Source organism: Leptonychotes weddellii, chromosome 5 (genome assembly GCF_054177405.1).
Source record: "Leptonychotes weddellii isolate Sample4059 chromosome 5, ASM5417740v2, whole genome shotgun sequence".
Classification (NCBI taxonomy): Eukaryota; Metazoa; Chordata; class Mammalia; order Carnivora; family Phocidae; genus Leptonychotes; species Leptonychotes weddellii.
This window is the reverse complement of record NC_138373.1, coordinates 26537713-26559453: the sequence shown is the minus strand read 5'-3', so window position 1 is coordinate 26559453 and position 21741 is coordinate 26537713. Positions and strand designations below refer to the sequence as shown.

Sequence of the window (21741 nt, the reverse complement as noted above, 5' to 3'; positions counted from 1 at the left end):
GTATGTGGACCCAGAGATTCACAGTTAGGTGAAAGTCATCACATAAGACAAAACTCACAGAACTCAGAGAACCGAAGGGACCCTTGAAGACCCCTTAAATATCCTGTGAGCATTAACTGCAGTACTATAGATGAAAGCACGGAGTCCTATGTTATAGGTACTCAGTAAATGATTTGCACTTGAATTTAAATCTTGGTTTATTGGAGCCAAACACAGTGTTTCGAAAGTTGCAAGAGGGGTGTTTGTGCCTGCCTTCCTGGTTTCCCCTTTCCCGCCCCAAATAGCTGTTGCTTGCCTAGCCATGGACGTGGGCCTCCTGAGCCTTTTTGTGGAATCTGATCTTTCTTTTTTTTTTTTTTTTGGGTTCTTACGAGAACATACTCTTTTTTTTTTTTTTTATTCTTATGTTAATCCCCATACATTACATCATTAGTTCTAGATGAAGTGTTCCATGATTCATTGTTTGTGCATAACACCCAGTGCTCCGTGCAGAATGTGCCCTCCTCAATACCCACCACCAGGCTAACCCATCCTTCCACCCCCCTCCCCTCTAGAACCCTCAGTTTGTTTTTCAGAGTTGTGGAATCTGATCTTAAAATGGGTGCCAGGGTCTAGAGCGAGCACGGCAAGGAGGCCGCGTGACTCCTCCAGGTGCTCCAGGTACCCTGTGGTCATCAGTGCACGTGACCCTCCGTAGCTGCCTGGGGGCTTCCAATTATCAACCCCTTTTTCAGATGAGGAAACAGGTTTAGATAAATTCTGAGTCACGGTGACTCAGTTGTAAGAATGGAAGGGCAGCCCTTTCTCATTCCAAAGTACAAACTGTGTATCTAAAGAACAAACACACATGGATTAAGTCCCTTCAGAATAATGCTGGGGGCTAGGTGAGCAGGCTCACACTGGCCCCGGGGCTTACTCCTGTGCGCGACAGATGTTGTCACCAATTAATTGCTTGTGTGTAATGCCTCTTAGAGAAGATGATTTCCTCTCTCTTTCTTGGTAAATCAAAATGACTAATTTTGATCTTTCTTTTTGGTCAGATCAAACCGGGCACTGATCAACGTCTGGATCCCGTCGGTGTTTCTCCGGGGCAAAGCGGCCAATGCCTTCCATGTGTATCAGGTGAGCCCCTGGTTTTCAGTTGGATGTCCCCGCTCAGGTGGAGCGGACGGCTGTTCGTGGTGCTGTGGTCTGTCTGGCTCTTGGTGATGGATCGCTGTACTTAGGAGGCCACGGCCTTCCAGCTACCCCGCCTCCCTGAGGAAGGAGTCCTTCCCTCATTCACACAGGAGGGACTGGGGTGGAGCCTCTTCGTGCCGGTCAGGCCTCATGGTGTGGCCACTGCAGATCTCAGCGCGGACTGCTGGAGCCGAGATGGAGTCTATTGGCTTGTGTCGCAGCCATGAGGTCCAGGTGTCGGTGCGGCCTCAGGCGTGGTTGAACCTGTAGCCACAGATCTGCTGCCTGGATCCCCTGCTCAGGTGTCCTCTTCAGGCTGGTGCTCTCTGCAGCTTGATGGATGGCACTCCGCCTGTCTGGGAGATTTCAGCGTTTCTCCCAGACCTGTCTTGGATCAGGAACCCATTTCTGACCCTCCAGGCTGGGTGATGCACTTCTGTGATTGGCCAGGCTCGGACGTGACCACTGCTGGCCCTGGGATGTGCCGGAGAGAGGGGAGAGCAGTTCTCCAAATGAAAACCAGACTCCTCTCCTCAAAAGAAGGGGCAGCAGTTACTTGACAAAGCCAGCACTGCGTGTGTCAGGGTCACTCCCTGGCTGGGGTTTGAGTGTTAAGGACTGTGGGGCCTTTGTCTGCTTTGGGGACCCGGGACCCCAGTTTTCCATCATTTCTCTGATTTTCCGATGCCTCTTTCAGCCTTGCCTTCTTACCATCTTTTTTGTCGTCATTTTTCTTTGTTTTGTTTATCTTGGATCCTGATCTCCAGCTGTTGATGTTCACCTGTCCTGGACTGCTTTGTTTTCAAGTCTGACTCTTAGCTGTCTCCTGGGTCTGTCATCTTGTATCACGACAACTTTCATTAGGTTTTGTTCTTACTCCCTGTCAGCTCTGTGAAAAGCCTTGAGTTTTGCTGCCCCGCACCCACTTTTTTTTTTTTTTTTTTTCAGTAGGGAATTGACCATTGAAGACGTCTTCTCAGCTATTAAGATGTTTTCCCAGAGCCTGGGGTGGTGAAAAAAGGACAGTGAACTTGAAAATAGGAGCCCTGGTTTCAATTTCGTAACCTTAAGTGAATCTGTTTCCTCATCTGTAATACGGAAACAATCCTACCACTTACCTTGCAAAGGTCTTGTCAGCTCGAGGAGTGGCCGGTACCCCATGCACACTCCGTATTCTCGTCTTTGTACTTCTCATCTTCCCAAATGCCCGCCCTCTGTGGTCTTCGGTGGCAGGCCTGGTGGCAGGTGTGTGTTTTATAGGAACGGGTATCAGCATCTTAATATCTCACGGACAGATGAGCTAGGGCTTGGCACGGCAGCTTGCACCAGAGAGTGACTTTAGTTTACTTGTTCATCTGGGCAACGGCAGTTAGTAGCAGGTTCTTAAGTGTTGGAGAATCTGAGTGTTCATGATGCTCTCGGCTTGGGCTTGAGAAGAATCAGACAGGACAGATTTCTGCATGTCCCCTTCGTTTTCCTTCTCTTCTTAAGCCAAACAAACCAGAATCCCTCTTACTTGAGTGTCCTTTGAGTTCTGCTTTGTGGTCATTGCAAAGCTGGGAGGTGTTGCCTGGAGGATGGAAAAAGTGAAGCCGACAGCTTTATTTTAGAGCGAAATTAAAATGTGATCTCACTCGAGAGGTTTCCTTGACCTTTCATTTCTGAACCCCCCCAGCGCCGGCCCAGGATGCGATCTGGCAGGTTGTAACGTCTAGAAGTCAGTTACAAAATGAGACGGACACAGCCCATGTGCTGTTGCCTGGGAGATGGTTGGCATGGTGATCACAGTGGCATCTGTGCCCCTCTGTCCCTGTCCTTCATGGCTTCAGAGCCTTCCTGGGTGTGGTCCAGTAGGTGCCTAGAGGACGTGGCCCGGGGTCACCCGCATCAGCCAGAGCAGATTCTTCTCACACTGTGGGTGCTCCAACATCTTTGCTGATGTTGCACCTCTGGAAGGCAGCTCTCTCCTTTTCGCTAACCATGCTTCTGGTCAGTCCCTCAAGAGCAAAATCCGAGCATGTGTTTGGAAACGTTGGAGAAAGCTTTTGTTTTACAGTGTTTTTATCATAAATGATATCAGATAGAAGGTGACTCACTTAAAATGCTGGTACCATTGGACGTTATTTTTCTTTGTTTAAACAAATGCATTCTGTATATTTCCCCAAAAGATTTGAGATAATTTCTAGAGAAACTCCTGTAAAAGAATGATGAAATAGAAGTAAAAAGTCAAATAACAGGGTCTGGGAAAATGTAAACTAGGAGAACTTGAATTAAGGAAACTGTGAAAATCACATGTATCTGTCATGAGCTCCTGTATGACCGTTCTCATTGGTTTGTGAATTTCCTATGGGCTTCCTGGCAGCCAGGATGAAAATGGAAATGTGGCTCTTTTGGATAATACCATGGCTAATGAGAAGAAAATACGTTAGCTCCTCAAAGAGCACTCCAAGAGAAATTTCCACACAGGGCTTTAGATTAGATTAGATTCCACACAGATTGCCTTAGATTAGGCAATATTGAGGGATGCAGGAGGCAGTCCCCCATTACATCCCTGTGACACATTGCTGTCACGCTTCATCAGATGGCCCTCAAAGGAAGCCAAGGGCCTAGCCTCCAAATGGAAAGAGTTCATTGGAAGAGCCAAGAGGAAAGGCTCCGCACATGTAGTTGCCTCAGTAGATCTGGGCTTCCCAGTACAACAGCCACTAGCTACGTGTAGCCGTTTAAACTTACACGAACTAAAATACAGTGAAATTAAAAAGGCAGTTCCTCAAGGCCACTGGCCACATTTTGTGTCTTTAACAGCCACAGGCAGCTAGAGGCCACCGTGCGGGGCAGCACAGGTGCAGCACATTTCCGTCGCTGCAGAAAGTGCTCTGGGCCGGTGGGCAGTTAGAACGGTGTCTCCAGGAGTGTGGGACAGCGGGCCACTCTGTGTGTCAGGTCAGGTTTTAGAAAGACAGAGGCTGGACGTGGCTACCAAATCCTGCAGGGAGGAAGGCACTCACTTTTCAGCTCTTCCCTGGCTTGGGGTTACGGGCAAGGGGCGCAGGGACACCCCGAGTGTGGCCCCTGTGTGCCCGTGCCCTCAAATCTTGCTGTTCAGCAGAGACAGGGAGGCTCCGAAGGAGTGCCTTGGCAGGAGCGGACTTGAGCTTGATCACGCACGTTGTTTTGTTTTCATTGTGGTTTTTTTTTTTTTAAAGATTTTATTTATTTATTTGACAGAGAGAGACACAGCGAGAGAGGGAACACAAGCAGGGGGAGTGGGAGAGGGAGAAGCAGGCCTCCCGCAGAGCAGGGAGCCCAATGTGGGGCTCGATCCCAGGACCCTGGGATCGTGACCTGAGCCGAAGGCAGACGCTCAACGACTGAGCCACCCAGGCACCCTCATTGTGTTTATTTATACATTTGCCTTCTAGTTATGGCACAGAATCCTGTTTTCCACCAACCATGGTGATGCACGTTCCTCTTAAAATAAAGTTAGGAAGAAAGAAAGTGAGTCCTGTTAAAACAACACCACCACCACCACCACTAAGTAAACGATCATGCAAACAGCAAGAGTTTGGGACAGCGTAACGTGACCAGTAACATTCAGGAAATTTCGCTGGGCGGAGGGAACAGACGGCGAACGGTAGCTCAGTAACCGTGATAGTCCCACCGGGAAGCCACAGCGGCCGCTGCCTCTGTCTGGTCTGTGTGCATTCTGTCCAGTAGCTCACTCAGCCTTCACAACCGCCCTGTGAACAAACTCTTCTTATCCCCATCTTATTGATGAGACAACAGAGGCACTGAGAAGCCTCTCATTCAGTAACACGTTTTTAGCCCAAGTAGTATTTTCTCCCAAGGTACCAGTTGGCAGAGGTTCTGAGAAGGAGGGTGGAGCTTGTCACATGTCTAAGAGGCGAGTGGGGCAGGTGGCTTCATTCTGAAGGGAGGGGCCCGGCCTGTACCCCGGAGTTGATGGGCCGAGGGCATGCCTGCAGCCCAGCTGGCTGGTTCTTGTCGAACTGCTCGGGGCCCACCACAGGGCACAGTCTTGTGACCCACCAAGGCTTCCAGACCCCCAAGCCAGGCTGAGATGCTCTTGCTCTGGATAATTATCAGAGCAGGTGCTGGTTAGTGGTGTCTGCTCGGGCCGTAGATGGGTTTCAGGGGTATTCCTTCAGAACTGCTCCCTTGAGCAATGTCAGGGTCTGGAGAGCCTGCCCGGAGATTTGGAGAAGGTGCTTCTGGATGCCAAGAGGAACTAAGCTAGCTCACCCGCTGCAGGCAGAGCTTGGGCTTTCATTCTTCATATTGTGGGAAGGGGCCTGAAGTTGTATTTTGCGCAAGGGATTCTGGCAAGAGGTGCCGTCCCTGGAAAGGGTTGAATGCAAGGTCTTAAAAAATGGTTTATGCCTTTGAGTGCTGTGGTTTCTACACTCGGCCCCCACGTCTGAGATGGGGGCCAGGCGTGCTCTGGCACTTGGAGGAAATGGCAGCATTGGAACAGTTCTCAAAATACCAGTAAAATCAATGTCCAGAACTTTCCCGATTTAAGGTTTTCATCTATGAATATTTCTGATGCTTCTGGCTCCTGCTAACGCTTGGCTGCCCCCAGACACTAGCCAGGGACAAAATGATTGAACAGCAACAAATATAATAAAATGGGAAAAACTATTTACTAACTAGTCTTGCTGGGTTTTTGTCTCTTTCTCTCTGTGTTAACACACCGTTGAGCTGTTGAGCTCGATTTTCTGTCACTTCTGTGTGATAGAGTTACATTTGTTGTTAATCAATTAGTTCCTGGTTTATACCTTTGTGATTGTTTGATCTTATTTCCCAAATACTCCCACTTACAAATAAGATTGAGGTCCACCGTCTTTAATATCCTGCTGTAGTGTGTGTAAAGGGATGTTAGATCCCCCCAAAACAAAAACAAAACTGCCTTTTTTTCTTAGGCAAATATTACAGCCACTAAACTGGTATGAAGTAATCCATCGGTACACTTATTTTCTGAACCCTCAAATCTTAACCTTTGAAAAGAACTGTTAGTTTTAAGTAGAGCTGAAATCAGTCCTCTATGTGGGATTAATTTCAGCCTTTGAACTTAGCCACCGGAAACACTGGCCAGTGTACAATATTCCATCTGCACGGCCCAACTAATTAGATCTCCTTTGTATTAAAAAGAAATGTTGCTTTGTTTCAGCAAAGCTCTCCCTTTCTCGAATACGTCCCCTTTCCTAGAGACCACAGGGTGTCCCCTTGGCTTAAAGGAATGGCAGTGCCCTGGGAAGACCTGCCCAAAAGGAAACCGTGTCCCCGGGGCAGCCATCCTGAAGGTTTATTCCAGTGGAGCGCAGCTTCACAGGTGATGCGGGGAATCCATTGTTTCTCCTGTTAATAATAGATCACAGGGCCTAGGTGGGCTGCCTGAGGCTGCAGGTGGTGGGGAGGAGGGCAACGTGTTGGGACTTGAGGCCCTGGGCTTCGCAGCCATTCCTTTTCATCCTCTTTCCTCAGAGGCTTCCCCCGTGGGTCCTCCCATTCTGTTACCTGCAGCTCTGTGCTTGGGCTTGCTCAGTGGATAGTGATGCAGAGAGGGGAGGATTCGGGAAGTAGAGGAGGGTGAAACAGAAACCAGGCCCACAGCTGCAGCGCTGTGGGCTCTGGGACCGGGGAAACAAGGATGGGTTCGCAGGCGGACGTGCTTCTCTGTCGTTGGCGTCCGGTCCCTCCTGCCACACCCGTTGTGCCAGACGCAGGCAGGAAAGGCAGCTGAGCCCTCGGATTGCCCGGTGTCCTCCCAGCCCGCAGGGGCTTCGGTGCTGTGTGGTGGGCAACCCCCGGGACCATGGGCCTTTGCTCCTGCTGTCTGTTTCCCGGAGAACTTAACACTCCACCAAGTCCAGCACCCGAGCGCCTCTGAGGTTCACAGCACGTTAGCCTCCAGCTGTCAGGGGGATGCTGAGGGCTTCTGAGAGAGCCCGATACAGGCGAAAACAGAAAGCAAAAACCAAACAGGCTCTTGTCCTCCCTTTGGACGTATATGTCACCATTATTCTGTTACTGCTTCTATCTTCCCGAGCAGGAAAGCTGTTTTCTTCTTTGACAGTATAATTCCTTTCTTCATCCCAAAGCTGTTTTATTGAGGGCCTGCTATATGCCAGGCTTAGCTGTTTATCGAGGGCCTACTATTTGCATCAGAATTGCTTAAGTGAGACCCCATAAAGGCCCGAAATATTTAATGCCCAGGCCCCAGTACATGAGAGTTTGGCCAGCTGGGAACTGCCTAGTTGGTGCTGGATTTAGCCTTGTTTTGGATTTAAGTTAGTTACCGAATTGGACCAGTGGCATTACTCACACACGTATGTCTTCGGTTTCTCTTGCTGCCGGAATTCCAGTTGGGGCTAACCTCCACGTGGGCAGTACCCCCCACCCCCATTCTGATCCTTCTGTTTGCTGGTCCCCAGGCTTTTCCCTCATGGGCATGTTTACATGTGGAACCGTGTCTTGGTCAAGGGTGGTGGTGGAAGTTGAATCTCAGCAATCCCTGAGGCTTGGATGGCAGAGCCCTCAGGATGTAGCTGTCACCTCAGCCGGACCCAGCCTGATGCTCTGATGTGATCCCGGTCACGTCCAGGCCAGGGCTCCTCAAACTGGGACAACGTGGGAGAGGAGCTGAGCACCCTTCTTCTGACCAGGACATTAAATCCCGAGATACACCTGCCCTTTCCTGGTTGTAGGAGAGGGGAACCAGCCCAAACTGGAGCAGAACTCTAGGGGTTCACCACTTGGGGTGCCTTACATGGAACACAACCCAAAGAAGTGTTGAAAGCAAAGAATTTGTATTGTCACAAGTAAGGAAGCAGGGAGATAGTGCTCACAGCGCTGTGTCTCTTTGGGGTTAGTGCTAGAAGCTTTTATTCGGCACATCGGGGTGGGGGTGGGGGCTTGATATATAAGCGATCTCTACGTTTTCTGTTACGTAGGCACTTTGCTTAACATTCTTAGCACGTCGACATGCTAGTGCATATACCGTATGTTCAAAACAGTGGTGGAAAACCCCACCCATAGGAGGAGATCTTAGTATTGTAATGAGCTAACAGTAACTGGGGGTCATCTCGGGGGGCTTGGGAGCTGCTGTTTCTGTAAAACAGACACGTTGTTTTTCTGCTTTTGTCCCTGTCCCCTCCTCCCTCCTGCTGACAGATTTCGGTCCTCTGAGTAACTCAGCCTGGAGTCGTAACAAAACGTAACAAAGGGTATTCATTAGCTTGCCTAACGGAAAATACCAAGGGCAGACACGCTTGAATTTCAGGGATTCAGTGTCTTGAGGACTCCGTCTCCCATCTTTTGAGGAAGTAGCTTTTTCCCTGTGTTGACTCTGTCTGTGTGCACGGACAGGCTGACATCCCCTCAGCTCAGCGGACCCCAGTGGAGAAGACCTGGGTCTCTTACAAGGCCGGCAGCGTTCCTGGAACTGATGCAGACTTGCGGTGGTGTGGTCCTAGCCCTGTGTGCGGACGGCTGCGTCCGGGTGGACGGCGTGCTTTCAGGTTCTATACCTACTCCTACAACTTATCAGTAGGATTCAGGGTGTTTCCCCCAAGGACAATGAGGGTACTCTTACCAGCAGAAGGGGGACCGGTGCCTTGGAAGCCTTCAGGCTGTACCCAGCCCGGGCTCGCCTCTGGAGCCAGTTGGGTGGAAGACAACTTTGTACCAGAGTTTCTCCACCACAGCACAGTTGACCTTGTGGATGGGATAATTCTTTGTAGGGGGGCTCGCCTGTGCAGTGAAGGCTGTTGAGCAGTGTTCCTGGCCACTACCCAGTCACCTCCCATACAGCCTCTCCGAAGCTGTGACTACCCAAGAGCTCTCCAGACGTTGCCAGAAGTCCCCTGGGGGCATCATTGCTCCAGGTTGGAAACTGCCACTCTACATGGATCCATCGAAAGCTGTTACGGTTTTATGTTGTTGAACGTAAGTGGGATCCTAGGATACATGCCTTCCTCTTGAGTACACAGATCTCTTCCTTCCTCTTTTTAAACTTATGCGCATTCTTTCCTAGAATGAGGGAACCATTACTTAGTATTCTGATGATGGACATTTAGATTTTCTTTTCCTGGCCATCGCAAACAAAGCTGCCAGATTGTTCTAGTACAGATCTCTTTGTACATAGCGTAGATATGTCTCGAGGATAAATAGCTAGAAGTGAATTTGCTGAGGGGGAGAATGTATACATTTTTTATTGTAATAGGCCTCGCTAAATTGCTCGTCCCAAGGCTGAACCAATTTTCAGTCACACCAACAAGGTGAAAGAATATTTTGTCCCCATGGCCTTGCCATCATTGGGTATTATTATCAGTCTTGAAAATTTCACCATTCTGATAGAGGGAAAAGAATTACATTTCATTGCTATTTGAATTTGCATTTTCCTTATTGCTTGGGAGGGTGAGCATATGTCTGTGCTTTAATTTGCCCTTTGTATTTTGTGTGTGTGTGAATTGTCTGTTGGTGCCTTTCCCTGTTGTTTCATGGCATCGTTCATTACTTTATTACCCAGGTGTAAGACTGCTTTGGATAGTAATCCTTCGTACTATACATTTCAGTCTTTGGCTTGTCTTTTAGCTTGATTTATGAGAATTACTGAGTGTTCTTCTGTTACCTGGCCTTCAAACCTTGAGAAGCGAGGAGTTTCTTGGTTGACCTGCTGGAGTGTACTATACCTTATTCTGTTTGTTGTTACAATAGTCCTGAGATCTTATAGATGTCTTTGCCCACCTCTAAAATGGAAAGAATATGTTCACAATGGTGAGTAAATAATTCCTCCAACGTCTCAGAATAAAAGCATCAGAGCTAGGTTCACTACTGGTCTCTCCACCCCAAGTCTAGGGTTTTTGTCGGGACTCCCAGACTGCTTCCAGAGGACAGAATGGAGACCAGTGAGTGGAAATTGGAGAGAAGTAGGTTTTGGTTCATTTATTGATCCCTCCAACTGTCTGTTCATCTCTCTATTTATCCAGCCATCCTGCAGTGGGCTGGGTGCTGGGGATATTGTGAATGATGGAGACATAGTCTTCGTCATTGACTTCTTGATATAAGGAAGATTGAATGTGGAGAGCTGATCAAAGGCAGAGTGGTCTTATCAAGTACTGATCTTGACAAACCCCTGCCCCCTGCCACATTTGACCTTGTTCTATGAGGGAGGGACCAGATGACCTCTGAGGCCCCTTTCCAAGTTTATAAGAACTTAACTGACACATATTTCTGGTCTTCATGGGCAAAAAGGACTTTTTTTTGGGGGGGGGAGATTTTATAGTCACAGCATATAAAGTGGATACACAGTTACTCATCCATCTTGAGACTGACCCTCGTGCAAGAAGCAGCCAACATAGTGACTGCCCCCAGCCTCGTATTTCTTGGAGGAAGCTCCCTCTGGGCTCCTCACGGCCGGCAGAGTTAGGACGAGAGACTGAGACTTGCCCCTAGAGCAAGGTGCTGCAAGGCAGGCGTGTGCCAAAGCCCCATTCCACGTCATGGGGGCTCAGCTGAAGCCAGGGGCCTAGGCTCTCGCCAGGTTCTCATGTGGTCCTCCTGGCCATGGCTGCCATGTTTACATCTCTAGTCTGGACCTTGCCCCTGCAGTCTAGACCCAGGCCCTCATTGGAAACTCTGACCTGCAGCTCTGGGAGGCACTGCTGCTCACCCGAACACCTGCTGTTCACCTGCTAGAAGGTTGGCTGCACGAAGCCACAGCTGTGTGTCATTTTTGCCTACTGTTGTATCTCCAGTGCTTAGGAATAGGGGAGCAGGCTCATTACACGATGGATGGATGGATGGATGGATGGATGGATGGATGGATGGATGATGATGGATGGATGGATGATGATGGATGGATGGATGATGATGGATGGAGGGATGGATCAACGAACCTTCCTGACTCCGGTTCTCCACCTGAAGTAATATTCTTCTAGGCCCCTCTCATCAGAGTTCTCACCATGGATAAACTGTTGGTTTATCAAACTTTTCACTAAACTACTTGGTCCTCCTGGATGATTTCTCTTGTCATTTATCTCGGCCCTGCCTCAGTTTTCTCGCTGATTGAAACCACTTTCCTCCATGTTGATAACTGGCCCAGCCCTGGTTCAGGAAGTTTTATCTTCCCCAGGTAATATGCTGTTTTACAGTGAAGTAGTGGATTAGTTCTCTAGAGTTTGGCAGTCGAGGATGGCCTACACCTTCCCCTTTTATCCCCAGACTTTCCCATAATCACCCATACACACTCAGGGCCCCCGTTCCAGCACCTGCCCCAACACTTTAGGTACTGGGACTAAGAGTTCAGGATTGGCAAGGAAGGGCATAAAGCCCTTCATAAAGAAGGTCAGACAATAAGGATTCATTGAATTCTTGTGAATCAGGCACTGTGCTAGGTCTGTGAACATTGTGGACATGATACCCACCCTCCCCGCCCCCCCCACTGGAGTTCATAGTTTTACCAGAAAAGAGACCTTAAACCTGTTAATGTACATAAAACACAGAGATAAATATATCATTACAAACTGTGGATGTGCTGTGAACAAATACTACACAGGGTTCCAGAGATTATAAGAAGGGGCCCACTTAAACTGGGGGTAAGAATGGGATTCTTTGAGAACATCTGCTCATTCCTGAAGGACAATTTGCAGTTAATGAAGTAAACAGAAGAGGAACAGTCCAGGCTGAGGGAATTTCCTTGAGGCAGGAAAGAGCTTGGTGCCTTAGAGGAGCTGGAAGGCTGGTATGGTTGGGGTGGAGCGAGAGAGGGGGAGAGAAGGCAGAGAGGCTCAGGGTGCTACAGCCAGCTGGGTCTTCCAAGGCTTTCTAGTGAAGCCTGCCTGCCTGCTTGCTTGCCTAGCCATCCATCCATCTGTCCACCCACCCATCAATCCAGCCAGCCATCCACCCACTCATCCACCCCAGCTCCCCCACCTGCCCACCTGATCACTATTGCAGGAGCCCAGGTGAAAGGGAATGGTAGTGGAGACATGCAGAATGGCCATGGAGAGCAGAACAGGTGATGTGTCTGAGGTGTGAGTTCATCAGGATTTCAGGTACCTGGGATAGTTAGCAGTTCAGATGTGGATTCTAGAGTCAGTCCAAGTTTAAATCCCCCATCTGCCTCTTAGTTTCTAGTTGGATGACCTTTTATGGCGGGGTCTTTATCGTTCTGTTCAAGTCCCAATGTTCTCACCTTCAGGGATGTTATTTCCTTCCTAAGGTTGTTGAGAGCTTTAAATGAACACGTCTCTAAAGTACTTAGTGCATTGCTTAGCCTACTCGGTGAATGGGAAGGACCCAGAGAGTGCAGCCAGTCTTACCGTTTGCTCAGCCAAACAAGTGTGCACCTCTGGCACACACCTGTGCCTGGGATTTGAAATGAATGTATGTGGTGTGAGTCTTCACACAGTGGCCCACAGCCTTAGAAATCTGTTCCTCTCCAGCAGGAATCCAGAACCCATATCACCCTCTCCTTCATTCCACCTGGTTGAGCATTTGAACACAGGGTCTGCTGGTCCCTATTTTGCTGAGACTAGAACACCCGAACCGGAGCTTCTCAAGAGGGGGATGCTGCGCTGCAGGCGCCTCATTGGGAAATGGCCTGGTGGTGCTTCTCTTCGCCCCCTACCCCCCCCCCCACGCTGAGGTTGAAGGGAGGTAGTGCGGGGAAAACAGTTGATGAGCAATTAGGCAGCTGCTCAAATGTCAGCTATCATGATTTATGTTTATGTGATGAATGTTTTCCCAGGACCTAGGGCATGGGAATAATAACTCTTTTATTTCTGTGTTTAAAGAAATAACTCGGGGGGTGGGGTGGGGTGGAAAGCCCAAGTCTGTGCATTGGTGAGTAAATGCCTTTCCTAGCACAGGTGAGCCCTCTTGGGATCTGCAGGACTTGAATTGGGCTGGTGTGGGAGGGCTCTCACATCCCCGCAAGTGTTCACCTGCATGGATGCCCCCACCACGCAGGGACTATTGGTTTTCCCATGAGCTGGGCTTTCAGTAGCCTTGGGCCCAGAGTGGAGTAGGAAGGGGGGGGCTTCTGCTTTAAGCTTCAGATTTTTTTCCCTACCCCTTGCAGATACAGAAAAGCATTTTGAATCCAACCTTTAAAGGTTATCTCCTTGTGGCGCCAGCAGACTCTTCCCGAGAGACTGTGAATCCCAGCTCCTTGCCAGACTTGCCCGCGGAGTGAAATTCTGTCAGACTGCCCTGGCTGTCGGAGCGGGAAAGCAGACGTGCAAGCTGGCGGCCGCGTGGAGGCTGCTCTTCGGCGCCAGTGGAGAGAGGACTGTGTGACAAGGGTGTAGCGCACGGATGGCGGTCTCAGGAAGTCTCGAAGGACGATGTTAGGACTGTGAGCACAGCATGGTGGAGACAGGGAGCAGGAATCTGGCCTCTGGGGTTATGTTGCTGCTGGTCCTCTGTGGCCCAGATGACAGGAGGCCGGTATGGGGGCAGAGGGCCCACAGAAGATTGACAGGGAGATGAGCTTCTGACACCTCAGTTGCCAGAATCCTGGAAAGGAAAACAAGCTGCATTTGGCAGCATGTGATTGAGAGGAAGCCACATGCTAGACCGCGGAAGTCAATGAGTCATGTTACCAAGTCTGCCCCTCCCCTGCCTTTTACTTTAATCTATTTATGAAACGCTAAGTATGGGAAACATACATAAGGCCACTGTGAATAGTAAGCACTGGTACCTACTAAGCCTTTCCCATACAGTTCTGATCTGAGAGCAAGCATTTTCACCCCTGTTGACAGATGGGTACATTGAGGTCAGGGAAGTGAAGTAAACTGCCTAAGATAGCACAGCTGGTGGGTATCAGGAATACACTGCAAACCTGGGTCTAAATGACCCTCCAGCTCTGTGTTTTTTTCAGAGAAGAATGCTGCTCTATTCTTGTTAACTGAGTTTCCCAAAGAGGGAGAATGTGAGATGAAGAAAATGACAATGAAAAAATAAGAAGAAAAAAAAAGAAAAGAAAATGACAATGAGGATAGTGGTGATGGTGTTAGGATAGTTGGTGGCTGATGATGTGATGATGGTGGTTGATTGTTGGTAGTGAAGGTTGGTGAGGGTGATGATGGTTAGTGAAGAGGGTGGTTGATGGTGAAGAGGTTGATGGTTGAGGTTGATGGTTGAGGATGGTTGTTGATGGTGAGAATCGTGGTTGTGAGGTGGGTGATGATGGTTGGTGAGGATGGTGGTTGATGGTTGGTGAGGTGGATGATGATGGTGAGGTGGATGATGATGGTGAGGTGGATGATGATGGTGAGGATGGTGGTTGATGGTTGGTGAGGTGGATGATGATGGTTGGTGAGGATGGTGGTTGTGAGGAAAGGAGGAAGAGGATGGTGGTTGGTGAGTTGGGGGAACATGGCTGGTGAGTAGGGGGAGGATGGTTGGTGAGGAGGAAGATGGGTGGTTGGTGAGGGAGGAGGATGGTTGGTAAGTTGGAGGAGGCTGGTTGGTGAGGAGGAAGATGGGTGCTTGGTGAGGAGGAGGATGGTAGTTGGTGATGGCAGCACCTGTATTTCCCATGTACTAGACATTGTGCCAAGTTCTCTCCATGTTTTGTCTCCTTAAACTCTCACAAAACTCTGATGGAAGAGTTCTGATTATAGCTGTAGGAATATGAAGAGGCCCATGCTTTCCTTGAATACCCCATTTATGTTAAGGAAAAGCATATCAAGAAAGATCCTGGAGTCTTTTCACAGCCGAGAGAAATTTTTCTACACATTACAGCTGGTTTTCGAGTATTCTTCATTAAGGGCCTAGCAGTGCCTGGGGGACTGAAAGCCGTGGTTAGTCTCCAAACCTTCCTGACTAGATTTTTTCCCGGACTTGCTAAAAGCACAAAGCAAGCTACTCCTAATTTCCATCCCCTTGGCTTTTAGGACTAACACTCAACACTTTGGACTTGTAGCTCTTTTCATGACAAAGAAGTTGTGGCTGGCTTGGCTTCCATCAGTCTGTTTTTCAAACACCTTGGCCTTTGGAGCCCTGAGGATCAGAATGTGATTTTTTGCACCTCTGTTACTTACCAGCTGTGTGTGTTTACCAGCTGTGTTCCTCGTCTGTAAAATGTAGCTACTGAGCATCTCATGTGTGGGATTGGCATGAGAAGTAAGTGAGATATATAGGAAAAGTGCCAAGCATGGTACTTGGCCCACAGTAGATGCTCGAGAGACCTGTGTCTCTGTGTCGCCATCTTGCTGTTGAAGTGCCGTGCTTAATCTTCTTTTATGGACTTGCTTGTTTCTCTCCCACTTTCTCCATGAGCACTGTCTTCATTTCCTGCTGTATCCTGGTGCCTAGACCAACGCCTATCAAGAAATACTTATAACATGAGTGAAGAGACATTGGGGAAATAAGCATTTGCACGAAGAGTCAAGGCATGTCGGCAAAAGATGAAGCTGGTGAGGTGGACGCGGGCTTGTGTCTGTGCTGTTCATAACTTTCCCTATAGAGCGTGAGCTCCCCAAAGTGAAGTTACTAGATGTTTTGCTGAACTGGTTGGTTAGGGAGAAGAAGGACCACAGGCAGCCTCAGCCATGCATGTATCTGAGCTAGAGCCTCATGGGTATGACTTTTAAAAGGAAGGAGGACATGCACTTTTCAGATTCTGGAAGCCAATTTCTGTTCCCATTTGGCAGAGCAGTGACTTCCTCCTGTCAACCTCTATCAGAGGTAAAAGGAAGAGCTCTTCAAGACTGAGTATGGAGTCACTCAGGGTGTGGTTGCTGCCTGAGGCTTGAGTCCCTGGCCTGGAGGCCCTGTTAGCACTTTACCTTATACAGGAGTTTGGTTTTGTGTTTTTATGTTCCTACCAGTGCATATTTTACAAAGAAAACTGAAGCGATAATTGAATTGTGAATGGTTTTATCTCTGGAACGTGCTGATAACATGAAAATGATAGTGTTCTGTCTTAGGGCCCATCCTCAGGCAAGTAGAATCTTGATAAGCACCCTATTTTAAGAGCCAGACTCTTCTGGTATCTGTAAATTTTTACTAATAACAACTAAATATCTTTATTGGCGGTAAGAGACAGGAATCATATAAGAGCCTAGGGGCTTAATTTAATGTGAAATACGTAGGGAGAGAGGAATTTTTATAGCAAGCAGGAATTGGGAAATTATTTGATCAAACAGACCTTAAATGTGGGAGTGGGGTCCTATCTTCGGCACACTTGTAACTTGTTTTCCCTTCCTATGTACTTCCCTCCCTCCCTCCATCCCTCCCTTCCTTCTTTCCTCTCCTGTTATGGATCAGGCACTATGTGAACGATTAAATTACAGTAATGAGAAAGTGTAGACCAGCTTCTTGTCATCATGGAGTTACAGTCTAGTGAGGGGAAAACACATATTCATCAACCACATAAACAAGTGCAAAATAACAAGCATGACCTGTCTGTCCACAGAGGAATGGATAAATAAACTGTGGCATGTTCACACAATGAAACACTGGTCAACAAGAATGAAACTCTCTAACTGCAACAGTACAGAGCACTCTCACAAACACGGTTGAAGGAAAGAAGCTAGATAGCAGAGAATGAAAGAAGTGTATACATCAGGTGTTTGCATTTAACTGAATACAAATTCAGGAAGGATGAATCCATGCTGTTGGAGGTGCAGGGGTTAATAGGAGAAACGAGCTTGACAAGTGTGCCATCCATCGTCCAGCTCCCCAACCACTGAGTCAGCCACGAAGAGGAGAGAAGACAACAGCATGCTTGTGTTCCCTGTGGATGTCAAGGCCAACAAGCACCAGATCAAATGGGCTGTGAGGGAGCTATATGACCTTGACCTGGCTGAGGTCAGCATTCTGATCAGGCCTTATTCCACTGGTTCCTGACGGTGATGCTTTGGATGTTACCAACAAAATTGAGATCATCTAAACTGAGTCCAGCTGGCTAATTTGAAATAGAAAATTTTTCACCATTAAACACAAAACAAAAGAGGGCCTTTGGGGTCTTGGTGGTAAGGTGTGGCTGATGTGGGTCACTGAGGTTAGTGGGGCTCAGGGTAAAAGTGGGGGGCCTAGGAGTGAGGAGAAAGCTGGATCGCCAAGCACATGCCCAGAGACCAAGACCAAAGCCTGGGCGTGTCAGGTTTCAGAGAGGTAAGCACAGTGAAACCTGATAGTCATTAGCTCAACAAATGTCCTAAGGTTACAGGGTTTCCTTGAGGACTCCAGCCTCTGGATTTTCACTGTATATTTATTATTTAGTCAAGGGAGCAGCAAGTAGTTTTGGCTCCGAGACCACAGGCCCATGGAGGAGAAGAACAAGGGGCCTTGGTGCACCCTGATGCACAATTTTAGTTAGATGAGGTTCACTCTATTTCATTGACCAAAACCCTGTTTTTTGGGGTTTTTTTGTTTTTGTTTTTTTTAAATTTTATTTGTCAGAGAGCGAGCACAAGCAGGGGGAGCGGCAGGGAGAGGGAGAAGCAGGCTCCCTGCTGAGCAGGGAGCCCGATGTGGGACTTGATCCCAGGATCCTGGGATCGTGACCTGAGCCGAAGGCGGATGCTTAACCAACTGAGCCACCCAGGCATCCCAACCAAAACTGTTTTAAAAGAGGGATTGGAGAATGGAAAATGTAAGCCGGTGTACGGTAGAGAGAGAGAGAGAGAGAAAGACCTCTGGCCTAGTGTGAACCCAAGGGAGGCTGCTTCCTGTACTCTAAGAGCACGTGTCCTGGAGCGTGTGAGCACCACACAGGGCAGGCGTCTGCTCTTCCCTTGGTCAGTCCTCCCTCTCTGAGTTCTTTTCATATCGTGAGCATCTTGCTGCTTAAAGGTACTTGTTTTGGGTACTGCTTTCTTATAGCCTTGGACACAATAAGCAGTTGCCACAGACACAGATAATGATCTTAGCCCTTCGATGGGGTGTGTTTTCTGCAGGGCCAGCCGGCCCCTCCCATACTGCCCCCAGCAGGCACACAGAGCCACTGTTCCCGGCCGCATCCTGCCAAGCCCTACAGGGCGAGGCTTGGGCACTGGCCAGAGACCTTTGTAAATGGTTTATTTGAAGTTATTTTAAAGAATGTTTTAGTACTTTAGCAAATCCGTCAGCTGAGGCTAACTTCTGCTGTTGTAATAAACAATCCTCAAATCTCAGCAGCTTATAGTACTAAGTTTATTACATGTCTACGGAGGTTCCTGACTTAGGATGGTTTGACTTGGGATTTTTCAACTTTATGGTGGCGTGAAAGCGATATGCATTCAGTAGAAACCATACTTTGCATTTTGTACTTAGATCTTTTCTTGGGCTGGTCATCGGTGGTATGATCATTTCTCGTGTTGCAAGGCGGGGGGGCACCTAGCCACAGCTCCCAGTCAGCCCTACAGTCATGGGGGTAAACTGCCGACACACTGAAAGTCATTCTGTAGCCCTAGAACTCTCCCGTTTGTCACTTTCAGTGCAGTATTCATTAAATTACATGACAGAGTCAACACTTGATTATAAAACAGGCTCTGTGTTAGATGGATTTCCCTTACCATAGGCTGATAGAACTGTTCTATGTTTCACGTAGGCTAAGCTAAACTGAGGTCCCATGCATTTTCCACTTGAGATATTTTCAACTTAGAATGGTTTTATTGGGACATAACCCTATCATAAGTCGAGGAGAATCTGTATTTCCCATTTGTGCCGCATGTCACATGCGGTGTGTTATGCTCCATGTTGTGGATCCAAATCAAAGAAGCACCTGAGCTGGGGCATCCTTTTCTCATGGCAAGGGGAGAAGTGAGGACAGCAGACCATGCTTGCTTCTGGAAGCCTGTGCTCAGAAGTGGCAAGACACAGGAAGGACTGGAAGAATAATCCTCTTACAGAGAAGGGCCCCACAGAGAAGACACCTGGGCTGTCTGGTGGAGGAGTAATAGGATAGACCCCAAAAAGTAATGCTCCCTTATTGTGGAAAAATCAGGAAAGGTAGATAAGTATGATATAACCATTAAAAATGATGATGTAGATTTTATATCTCAGCTTGGAAGGTTATTTATCATATGATAAAATAGGGAAAAATAGAAAGCTAAATAGAATATATAGTGCCATTAAAAACCTAACCAAAAACTGGAAAAATGTGTACATTAGCTTAGGAACATGAAGTGGAAAGATCTAGACCAATTGTAGCAAACCTGGGTATCTGCAGAGCCCAGGCAGGAAATGAATGCGGTCAGCTGCTTCTCCATGTCAGCTGATGTCACTACACGGGAATTGGGGCTTTGTTTCTCCCCATCTTCCAGGCTTTTTAATTTAAATGGAAATCTGAAGTTCGCTGTTAAAAACTCTTCATTTTTAAATGTTGGCAAAAAAATGAAAATTTTTAACCTGCATAGACCAGTTTTGAGGTTTCCACTATGAACCAAAAATGATTTTTTCTGGGTGGTGGGGATTTTGCATATTTTTTTCCTTTTCCCTTACCTGTTTTCTAACTTTACCTCAAAACTGGCTATTTCTTTGTGACACATCATGGGAAAACAAAATAATTAATAGAAGGAAAAATACATTGTAGCTACAGGAATTGCTCTTGACTTTTAACTCTCTATTCTGCTGATAGTTGGTGGTTAATCCAAAAAAAAAAAAAAATAGTGACCTAAAGCACGGGCCATCCTTGGAGCTGCTCGATTTTAATAAAACTGCTGAAGACGGGGCACCTGAGTGGCTCAGTCGGTTAAGCGTCTGCCTTCAGCTCAGGTCATGATCCCGGGGTTCTGGGATCGAGCCCCACATCGGACTCCCTGCTTGGCGGAGAGCCTGCTTCTCCCTCTCCCTCTGTCTGCTGCTCTGTCTACTTGTGCTCTCTCTCTATCTCAGTTAAATAAATAACTAAGAATCTTTAAAAACAAAACAAAACAAAACTGCTGAAGACCCATGTCTGTGATCAGGAAAAATCAAACCCCAGGAGGAGGTCGCAGGGAAGAAAGCTTGGGGTCCTTCTTGGTGTCTTGCCTTAAGCATCAGGATTCTCTGTGCTGGCTTCTGTTAACACAGTCCTATGTGTCTTGCCCAAGGTGACACCGACTTTGGGTGTCAGCTATCTTCGTGGGAGGAAGGAGACCCACTGTGCGGGCCAGCTCCCAGAGGTGTTGCTGAAGAGAGTCGGGAAAACCCCTGGACTCCAGCTTGGCAGGGATTTCAAGTACAGTCTCTCCACCCTCCTGCCAGGAAAGGAGATTGGTTGGGTGTGGATGTGAATGTGGGAGTAGGCTGGAGGTTGAAGCTGCTGAATATTCAGGAGTGGCTTTCATTTCCCTTTTCCCCCAACTGTAATTCCCTGCCTCACCACCCATCATGCAAATGTGATTCTTGTGCATTTTCTAAGTGTTACTCTTTCCCTAAACAAGTAATCAAAACAAGGTTTTGAGCTGTATTTGAGCTGCAAATAAGTTTAGTATAAAATGCAATTATTCGCCTCAAAAAAAATCAGAGACAATTTGGACATTTGAAAGGATTGAATTACCCTTAATCAGAACTCAGAATGGCATCCATTCCAAGGATTAAAATAAGCCAGGACTCAGCCCTAGTTGATAATAGCCAGTTTCTTTAAAAGAAAAAAAAAAACACCTTATAAAAAATGCTTAAAGTAGTACATGCTCATTATAGAAAAATTGGAAAACAAAGTTAGAAGGAAGGAAAACAAATGACTCATTGCTCCAATATATAGATACAATTAATGTATCTTTTTGGTCTTTCCTCTATATAATATTCTCTCTCTAGATGGAAGTATCCCTTGTGTGAACATCTGTGTCCTGCTTTTTAACAAATTTTGCCCACGTTACTCTACACTTTATGTCAAAATCCTCTCTCACCGCTGTGTAATATTCCACCACAGGGATGTAATATACTTTCTTGGATCCCTCCATTGGAAGATAAACCGTGTCCTGTAAAAAGTTTCGAGAGTCCACTGGAGCAAAAGGGGATGCCAGCGAGCAGCACCACACCAGAGGGGTCAGGAGCATCCCACTGACAGGAACTGGGGCAAAGTTTTTATGGGAGAAGACGCAGAGGCAAAGCAGGGAAATTGTTTGATTGGCTGTAGCTTAAGTGGTTGCATCATTTGGGAAAGGCTGGTTGGCTGCTTGAGATCGGTTGTTGTTAACCTCGAAGGGTTTTCAGGGATTGACTCTGGTGCATAGGTTTTGGTTTTCTTAGACAGGCTACCGAAGCGCTATGGCCACCTCAGTCTCCTGGCCTCCTTGTTTTGTTAATTTAACACATGCTCTTGTTCAGCATTCGGTGTTTTCTAATTTCTCACTGTCCTAAACAATTATAGAGAACCATGTTATCCTTCAGGCCTATCAGGTATTTTAGATTCTATTTTCTAAATAGGTCTGTGGTTGGAGGAGGGACAGCGCCCTTCTGGAGTAGTTCATTCAGGTGGATTCCGATTCCAAATCCTGACCCTCCTGTTCGCTTGCTCTGGGACCACAGGCAACTTTGTGAACTGCACGGTGGGGGGCACCGTCACCGAGCGACTTGTGGGATCATCATGAGGTTGAGAATAATGACTGTGAGGTACTGGCC

The 21741-nt window shown here is 47.7% G+C and overlaps 1 protein-coding gene across 1 annotated transcript in view; it reads left to right on the top strand.

Moving 5' to 3' along the window:
* SNX29 (sorting nexin 29) overlaps nt 1-21741 on the top strand; it is a 507745-nt gene that overhangs the window by 356013 nt on the left and 129991 nt on the right. The window contains exon 19 of the mRNA XM_081818879.1: nt 1041-1122. Coding sequence (XP_081675005.1) covers nt 1041-1122 — 82 coding nt within the window. The remainder of the gene's footprint in view (nt 1-1040; nt 1123-21741) is intronic.